Here is a 10,000-nt window from a genome sequence, read left to right as displayed (position 1 = left end):
AGTTGACGCCCTCAGGATCCCAGCCAATCACGACGTAATTTCTCTGATAATTTATTGACTGTAACACGTACAAAGTAATCATTCTAGGTTGTCCTGACCATTAAGCTTTCATGACTGTGACCTGTGCAGTCAGAGTGTAGAGCGCGAGGCGGGGGCCTCTCTGAGGTCAGTCTGGGTGGATGAAACCATCTGTGTCACTGTCCGAGAGAATACACCATCACTCTGGCTGCAATCAAATGTCCCCCCCCCCCCTCCTTCTCCTTTCCTCTCCTATCTAATCCCCTCCACTTCCCGCCCCCTCCCTCGTCTTCTCACTGTCAATCTGGCAGCAGCCGAATATCATCCACATAGTGTTAAACATACAGTAGGCTACATGCAATGTTACTTCTGATACACCTGTCAAGTTTTAGAAGAACTGCAGTCTGTGCTTTTAGGTCTGGTAGTAGCTAACAGTCTCCAGGCCAAACTGGAGAGGTCAGACCAGACAGATGAGCTGAGCCCCATGACAGAATAATAAAACAGTCAGTCGCGGTGAAACAATAGACATTTATTTGTGCAAAGCTGAATACCTTACAAGGAAAGAAGCCATTAGACAGTTCTGTCATCCTATCCTCTATCCGTGAGAATACCATCTCCATCTGTCCCTTCATCCATCCCTTCATCTCTCCCTCCCTCCACTTCTCCATCCCCCTCTCCACCTCTCCCACCCTCCATCCCAGTCTCCCTCTATCTATCTCTCGCTCCATCTCCCTCTCCATCTCCCTACATCCTTCTCTCCATCCCTGAATCTGTCTATTCCTTCATCCCTCCCTTCTTCCATTCGTCCACCATCCATCTCTCCATCTCTCTCTCACATCTGGTAGTCATTGTGTGAGTGAAGCAGCTGTTTGGCCCCAGATACCCGGAGGGTCTGAGAACTGGAAATATCTTTTATTAATATAAAGCTAGAGGAGAACAGGAGAGACAGGCTCCAGGTGCACCAGCGCTGTCTGGCAAAGGAAGGGAGGGAAAGAGAAAGAGAGAAGCAGAGAGAGAGAAAGAGAGAGGGACAAAGAGAGAGAGAAAGAGAGAGGAGATTCCTGTTTCTGTTTGAAACAAACAAACAGACAGACCAGGGATGAGGTCTAAGGGGAAGACAAAGGCTAAACAAGAACTGAACCAGGGTCAGACCACTCTCCCTAGATGAAAACATAAAACCATACAGGGAGTGTGCAGGTACATCTGATCTGAGATCAGGTTATACAAGAGCCTTTTTCACAACAGACCTGTCTAATTCCAAAACTGAAACCCTGTATTTCTTACATTGGTCTGGACCCCCGCCAAACCCAAACACGCTGTCAAACCCAATGATTTATGAAGACCTAGCAACGTGATACTGTACACATGCTGCACCGGCAGGAAAAACTAACTGCTAGGAGAGCCTCTGTCAGCGAAGACTTGTGGTTGAAACAAGCGCACCTTACCCTGGGATATCCAGACTCTGTAGTACAGTCACCCTGATCAGGGTTCACCTCAAACTGCTCTTCTGACACGTAGAAAACGTGGAACACTCCAAACTAGATGTTGTTTTTTACTTCTTTTTTTTTTCGTTTAGAGGACCCAAAGGATCCAGAAATGCACGTCTACAAAGTGAAGACATCCAATCCCACAGCCGTTGCGCCTGCCGCAACATTAAGTTCTTACAACAATTGTAGTCTGTAAACTCTCAAACTCTTCTAATTCACAATTCCTCCATCTGCCACGTTCTTCAAAACAAGCATTCCTCTGAGGAGAACATTGGTTCCACAGGGAGAACAGGCTGCAACTACAGTTGCACCTTTCTTCAACAGTGGAACCTTGTCCAACAGTCTCAGTCACCCCACACATCCCCCTGTCTGGCTGTGTGACAGCCTGGTTATGGGTTTGAGTGTGGAAACGGGGCTAATGTCTCTTCTTTGTTACCTCTCACCTCACAACCTCCCCCCACCAACTCCAAGCACGGTGAGCTGACAGCCAGTGCTGAGTTCTCCTGTGTATCAGGAGGTTGGCTTTTCCTCCTATAAGGGACAGTTTACAGTCCCTCTCTATTTCACTCTTTCCCTGTCTGCCTGTTCCTCTTTCACTCCAGATGTGCGGTGCCCTTAACTCTCTCTCCTTCCCTTCTTCTCTTTCTCTGGTAGTCATTATAGAGGTGCAATGCCTTCTTCTGAATGATCGACCCCAGATGTGCTAATAGATGTCATCATGGTCAATCAACAGGTGTCCTAAGGTTCAACTGTCGTAAGGTTAGAGAGAGAGAGAGAGAGAGAGGGATAGAGAGAGAGAGAGAGAGAGAGAGAGAGAGAGAGAGAGAGAGAGAGAGAGAGAGAGAGAGAGAGAGAGAGAGAGAGAGAGAGAGAGAGAGGGGAGAGAGGGAGGGAAGGAGCGAGGAGGGAGGGAGGGAGGGAGAGTGAGTGAGTGAGTGAGAGAGAGAGAGGGAGAGAGAGTGTGTACGTGTGTGTGGATGCGGTGTGTCCCTGTGACTCTCCGTTACACCATCGTCACATATGTAGCGTGTTATCTGTATGTTCTCCCACGGCATGGTTTGAGGGACACGCGTGTGCTGTGCCGAGGCGTGGTGTGACACGCCAGCGGTCTGACCACGTCGTCCCGGGGGAGATGTTGTGCTCGGCAAGTTGCATCGACGGGAAACAGCGTTTCAAAGGCGTCTTTGTAGTGGCAGCAGGACGCTCGGGGGCCTGTCTGCTCTCTGAACCACTACAAAGTCTGCCCCAACGGCATCCTGGGTAAACCACACCGCTGTCCCCCTCTCCAGCGTGTGTGTGTGTGGTGAGTGTGTGTTGGTGTGTGTGTTGGTGTGTGTGTGGTGAGTGTGTGTGTGTAAATCCTCCACCAATGTAGGGTAACACTTGCTGTCCACCATATACCACCATCACCATTCACACACAGCCATAGAACTGCACCTAAACTAACTTAAACCAACATGTAAACCAACCTGTACCATCATCTACCAAGATCCTGCATACTATCATGTACCAACATGTATCACTATGCACCCGATTCCGGACTTCAGCAAATTGCACATTTGCTGAAGTCCAGAATATGAATCCATCCACATTCACGGTCACTCTCACACTGTCTCAGACACACACACACACTGACTCATGATGGAGTGGTACCAAAACATAACCAGGCTGTCTCAAATCTGTGCTTCTTAAAACCTACAGCAGCACTTTGCTTCAGTACAACTAATGATCTGTCTGAGACAAACACACACACACACACACACACACACACACACGTCTGGTGACCTGTCTCTCTGACACACTTTCACACACTCAGTTGCTAAACAACAAGTTCCTCAAGGAGGCGGGGGTAATGGGGACACATCCAAGGTGGATTCAATCAACTTGATTGGCTAGGAGAACTAAGCAGGTCAGCCTCTCGTGTCAGCTGATTGGCTGATCTGTGCTAATCATCGTATTTGTTTTTGCAAGATGACAAGAAGCATGGAGAGAGATATGAGTAAGATGCAGAAACTGACTAAGGCTCTGCAAAAACAGAATCCCTGTGTGTGTCTGTGTGTGTGTGTGTCAAACACGACAACACAGCAGAGCAGAGCTCTTCCAGCCAATATACTGTAACAGGACATATGGGCCTGGCTAGACACTGTCTGTGTTTCTACTGAATCATCGGGTCAGGTCCTAATAGCCTTATCTGACTTCCTCCCTCCCTCCCTCCCTCCCTCCTTCCCTCCTTCCCTCCATCTCTGTGACATAACAGTAGACCACTGGACATGCCAAGAAAACCCCACTGCCACAGAACCAAGGAAGGAAGACCAGGAGCAATGACATGAACAAGAGACGTAGACAGCTGGAGAAATAAATAAAAGATGTGTGGATGTAGCGGGAGAGGAGGGAGTAGAGGAGACAAGAATCACGGACCTGCGGATCTGAGAAGACCTGTTGGATGGAGTTGATTGGTCCAACAGGGACACCTGTTCCCTCGAAGCTCTTCAGCCAATCACTGGTCTTCTCCTCAAGGAACCTGTGGTCAGATGGGCTGGGTCATTACACTGGGGGGAAGGCTGGGCCCCGGAGAGCCTTAAACAGGGTGTACAGAGTTGGAGTCACATATACCCTCCTCCTCCCCCTCTCCTTCTCTGCGTCTGGAAGCGTCGACCCTGAGATCATGCCACACCCTCTGACCTCCAGAGAGGGGCGGAGCCTTCCCCCTCCAACCGATTATCAGGCTGGTTTCCGTGACAACCTGACAGGGTGTTTCTGTGGGGAAGAAGACAGACAGACAGAGACACACTCAGCGCTAACCTCAGGGAGAGGGTGTGTAGGAGGTCAGTTCTGTGCTGGACCCTCAGTGTGTTTGGTGATTGAACCCTGGGATCCTGTATCACATGAGACAGGCCCAGCACCTGGGAATAAAACACACACACACACACACCGCATGATAGACTGTTTGTATGTGCGCTTGTCTGTCTGTCAGTGTTTGTGTCTACCTCGGGGAAGAGACTTACTTTGCAGACTTTCACAAACTGCTTGTTGTTCCCTGCTGCCACTACCAGGTATCCATCTTTGGTCCTGAAGCCCTGATCAGAGGAAGCATACCAGAACGAGCCCATGTCAGTGTCCACAAGCATCACTGAGCTTGGCTCTTCTTATAAGACAGACTGAGAACAGGAAACACTTCTCTCTTTCCCACCCACTTCCCCACCAAATATCTTCCCTTCCTTCTCTCTTTCTCTCTCTCCAATGTCTCATACACACACACACACACACACACAGTTTTGCAGTAATTGTGAGTGTGTCTGGACTGGAGGAATGTTGTTCCCATCCTGCCAGCTACAAAAAGGCCCAGGAAGCTTGACCCACACACACACACACACACACACACACACCCTCACACACGCACACTCACACACACACTCACACACACACACACACACACACGCACACACACACTCACACACACACACTCACACTCACACACACACACTCACTCACACAAACAAACACCATTATTAGGCTCTGATGTGACAAATTTGGAGCCATCAGAGCAAATGGTCTGAAATGAAAAGGAAAGAGACTGCCAGAGATCTCACAGAGCACAAAGAGATGAGGGATGAAGAGGACGGATCGAGGGGGAAGGAGAAATGGAGAGAGAGAAGGGATGGAGGGGGAGATGGGGGGAAAGGAGGGAGAGATGGCGGAGAAGAATAGAAGGAGAGGAAGGATGGTGGGAGAGGGGGATGTCAGGATGGAGAGATGTGGGGTAAATAGAAAAGACTTATCAGTTTCCCACTGTGCTCAGACAATCACGTGTCAACTGCTCTGCTCCTGTTTGTGTGTGTTTGTGTGTTCATGTGTGTGTGGCAGTGGGGGGTGAAGAAGGGATTGGCTGGCCCTTCAGGCACCCTGGTTCTAGTCCATTAGCCCTGTAGGGTTTCCCAAATTCTGGGAAAATATTTAAACCTCCACCACTATGAGGGGAACCACTATCGTTGAACGATTGTGCTTGGGTGTTGTAGTTCTCTCTGGGACATCCATGTCCGGGGGACTGAGGGGAGAGGTCTCCAGTGGTGGGTATCTAGCAGACAGAGTTTTTTTTCATAATTTTTACAGTCAGACTCCACCACAAGAATGTATATTCCCTCTCTCCCATCCTTCCTTCCTCTCCTCCCCCCCCCCCCCTTCTCTCTTTCCTTCACACAACAGATGTGAGTGTGAACGGACCTTCCTCCAGTGAAAGTGCATGTAAACAATGGAACTGCCTTTACGCTAACCAAGCTCTGTCCATGCTGTCTACATAGAGAGAGAGAACATCACCCTGTTGTTCTGAATAAGCAGCTCTGGGGGGATCCTAACCTTATGGTCACCCCAGCTTATAACAGAACAACTGTCACTCTCACTCTGAGATTTGTCTTGAAATTCAGAGAATCCACTGGAAGACTAGACACACAAACACACACACACACACACACACACACACACACACACACATACATACATACATGCAGAGACAAGGCAAGATGGATGGAGTGGTGGTCAGACAGATCAGGAGGTAATGAAAGGTCTAGCGGTTCTCTTCCACAGTGTGTGTGTGTGTGTGTCCTCTACAGCTTGCTGCTTCCCTCCAACACTTGCAGCCCCGGTCTAGACCACAGCACAGATCCAGAACCCGTTTCCAGCCTCAGAAACAAGTGATTCATCTACACTTAATCCTCTGGATCAACCAGAAATTTGAATACAACTCTATCTCCGTCTGCAATGTGATTTATTCAGTGAATATAGATGCTTGGGTTAACCCAAAATATGGTTACTGACATTACTCAAAGTCAATGATCCAGTAGGATCCTTTAAATGGATACAAAACTATTTGGTTTCTATTAAATCAAACTCTGCTGTTTCTGGAAGGAACTGGAAACAGTTGTGCTCCCAAGATGTAAAACCATCTTATATCTGAGTGTGTAGGGTAGACCTGACCTCTAGTGCTGGGTCTTGTGTACTGTGTGAAGTGTCCAGTGAAGCTACATGTCACACACACACACACACAAAGGTTTTGGAAACTAAATTAGCAACGTGAAAACACTCAAGTCTGAGCTGGAGTTTGTGGATCTATTTTCTGCTTGGGCAGAGGTATAAATCTCTCTAATGAGGTGTAGTGGAATTTCATTCCATTACTGAGATCACACACTGCTGTGGAGAAGGTTTGTCGTTCTGATCTACTGCAGGGAGGAGAGGAGAGGAGGAGAGGAGATGAGATGAAAGGAGAGACAGAGAAGAGGAGGAGAGTCTGGGAGCTCTCTTAGTCCAATACTAAGTTCTCTCTGGACCAAATCCCAAAGATATCTACTTAACATATCACCCTCTCTCTCTCTCTCTCTCTCTCCCCCCCCCCTCCCCCCTCCCTCCCTCCCTCCCTCTCTCCCTCTCTCTCTCTCTCTCTCTCTCTCTCTCTCTCTCTCTCTCTCTCTCTCTCTCTCTCTCTCTCTCTCTCTCTCTCTCTCTCTCTCTCTCTCCTTCATTCATTCATCCCTCCTCTCATATGGAGCCTGAGTCTTCTATCTCTCTTGTTGAGGCAGAGAGCACCAGCGTCAGAGCAGACAGACTAATAAAGCGTGTATTCCGGTATTCCTCTTTACGGCAGATAAAAACACACACTCGTGTGTGCTCACGTGGCACAGCTGAGGCTAGGCCAGGCCGCCACATGCTCTCACACACGCACGCTCGCTCGCTCGCGCGCACACACACACACACACGCGGTCTGCATTACAGATCCAATAGTCAGGAACAGCATCTACTTAGCATGACAACATTAATATTCAGAAGTACTATTAAGCCATGGTACATGTCATGAATATTGGATATTATGAATTAAGCCTAATTGGAATCTGACCTGTTTCAGATCACTGGCGAGGTGCTATTCTAGGATCGGTGGAGGAGGACCTGGAGGGGAATGGTCTGATCGACATGCATGGTTATCTCATTATGTTCATTCTTTGTCGTCTATAGTATATTTGGCATGACAAGTGAGTATGGTGACTGCTAGTTACTCAGAGAGCTGCTGAACGTTGATCCTCTGGTGGAAAACACCAGCAGAGTATGGGGCTTCCAGCCTCAAGCAGAGTATGGGGCTTCCAGCCTCCAGCAGAGTATGGGGCTTCCAGCCTCAAGCAGAGTATGGGGCTTCCAGCCTCCAGCAGAGTATGGGGCTTCCAGCCTCCAGCAGAGTATGGGCTTCCAGCCTCCAGCAGAGTATGGGGCTTCCAGCCTCCAGCCCTCAGCCTCTCACTCATTACTGAGGAATGATAGAGGCACAAGATGAACCTCTTCAAACCATAATGTGGAAATAGTGTACAGGATGGAACATCTCATCCGCAAAGACACACACACACATACACACACACACACACACAAACACGGCATCACACCAACAAGGGGTTATCTCCGCAGTCCTTCTGAGAACAGCTTTATAGCACCCAGAACTGCAGGAGACCAAGCCCGCCAAACTCTCACACATACACACGCACACACACGCGCACACACACAAGCACACACACATGCACACACAAGCGCACACAAACTCCCCAACCTCAAACCAAAAAACAGTCATTAAAAGAAGTCAGACCCTGGTTTGCTGTAAATCTTTCCTCCCTCACCCCTTTTCCTCCCCTTCCTGCTCCTCTTCTCCCCCCCCCCCCCCCTTGTCCCTTTCTCCCCCACTGTTCTAACCAGCTACCTCATCAGAGAAGTGCATCCCAGTGTATCCGAGCAGAACCGCTGTATACCTGCGTGGTTCCCACACTATATAGACAGTGAGAGAAACTGGGACACAGACCAGCTCATGAACAACACACTCTACCGAAGCTCTGACCCGTCCTCTCTGAGGCTTTAACCTTTGACCTTGAGAGAGAAAGAGGAGAGAAAACCAGACAGATAAAGGGAGAGAGAGAGAGGGAGAAAGGCAGGGGGTTCAGGTACCTGATAAGGAACGATACTCTCGTGGGCAGTTCCCCATCTTCGGGCCTCCTTCCCAGCATTAAGGTAGTTGGCTGCTATGTGGGTGAGACAGGCCACCTGAGAGACAGAGATAGAGAGAGAGGGGGGGGACAAAGAGAGGAGAAAGAGATTGACGATAGAAGCGGGAGTGAGGGAGTGAAAGAAGGCGAGAAAGAGAAGAGAGAGAGCGCATTAAATCAGTGAGCTGTTAGCAGGTTCAAACCACCCTGCAGCTTGGAGGGTTCAACTGAAAAACCATCGCTCCCCCACGCCTAGCTTCTCATCCTCTCGAAACAAACAACCACGCTCCTTCTCGTCATATTCTCAGAAACGATTCGCTAATTAATCTTCTGTCCTGTAACTGTATATGTCCTGTCTCTGAATCCAAATACACCAACTCTGTAAATCATAATTTAGGATCTCAAATGAAAGCTATTGTGCTTTGAGACCAAACAGAAACTGAACCAAACCCAGACCAGAGAGTGCACCTCCCATGCACAACTCCATCAGCTCCCCTTCAGACACCCTGCAGGCTCCAGTCTCCCCGCGCGTTAGCCTCAACGGCATCCACTGATTTATCTAAAGGCTTCATGATTCAGGGTTCCTTCAGAGGCTGCTAGGTGTGGACTGTGAGGGTGTCTTCTCGTGTAGGTACCCAGCCTCCCGGAGAGAGGTTACTGCCCCCTAGAGAAGGCTCGTCAGAGACTGTTTTATGATCCCCCAGCCGAGCTGCTTCTGAGGACAGACAGCTGACACAATAACACGCCCTGACTGGCTGTTGACTCAGTCGGCACACTGACGCGTCTGCTGAGATAAAAGGATGGAAGGATGATGAAGTATCAGAGAAAAGCGATGAAGGAGATGGAGCGGAGGGAGGAAAGAGTCTCTGAAGAGCACCTATGTTCCACCACAGTTCACTCTCATAGGGATTAGGGTGGGAAGGAGTGTGTGTGTGTATGTGTGTGTGTATGTGTGTGAGGACAGACAGAGGTGACCAGGCCAGACGGTGCAGACGCCAGCAGCTTCGCCTCCTCTCTAAGCGATGGAGTGTGAGGAACACCTCTGTTTACAAGTCTCTATCTCCCTCTCTCCCTCCCTTCCGTCCCGCTCTTCCTCTCTGCCGCCTCTCTCTCCTCTCCTGCCGTCTGTGGTGACAGGCTGTAGCTGTGATGTGTGTGTTGGGGCCCGGGGTCTGGGGCAGGGGCCGGGCAGGGGCCAGTCTTCTGGCCTGGCTCTGGGCAGCACCACTGACAGTGTTGCTGTTGGAGGTTGCTTTATGTCCTTCTCTGTCCCACTCTCATCCTCTCTCACATCGTAACATTTTGACAGCCTCGCTTCTCTCTCGCCCTTGCTCCCCCTATCTAGGTCAGTTGCTGTTTCTGGTCGGCTGGCTAGCTGGCTTGCTGGTTTCTGTCTGGCCGGCTGGTCACTGGCTGGCTAGCTACACTGTGTGTGTGTGTAGGTCAGATGAGTCCAAATCATATTCGAGTACTGAGGTCATGTGAGGT

At 49.5% G+C, this 10,000-nt stretch overlaps 1 protein-coding gene across 1 annotated transcript in view; it reads right to left on the bottom strand.

Annotated features, from left to right (window-relative positions):
* The window catches only part of sugct (succinyl-CoA:glutarate-CoA transferase), a 37,289-nt gene that overhangs the window by 20,460 nt on the left and 6,829 nt on the right, over positions 1–10,000 (bottom strand). Inside the window, 4 exon segments of the mRNA XM_062480128.1 lie at positions 3,924–4,026; positions 4,308–4,408; positions 4,511–4,582; positions 8,475–8,570. Of these exon segments, the coding sequence (XP_062336112.1) occupies positions 3,924–4,026; positions 4,308–4,408; positions 4,511–4,582; positions 8,475–8,570 (372 nt within the window).

The sequence above is a fragment of the Osmerus eperlanus genome, chromosome 15 (genome assembly GCF_963692335.1).
Source record: "Osmerus eperlanus chromosome 15, fOsmEpe2.1, whole genome shotgun sequence".
Taxonomy (NCBI): Eukaryota; Metazoa; Chordata; class Actinopteri; order Osmeriformes; family Osmeridae; genus Osmerus; species Osmerus eperlanus.
The sequence above is the reverse complement of the archived record's forward strand: the minus strand, read 5'-3'. Positions and strand labels throughout refer to the sequence as shown.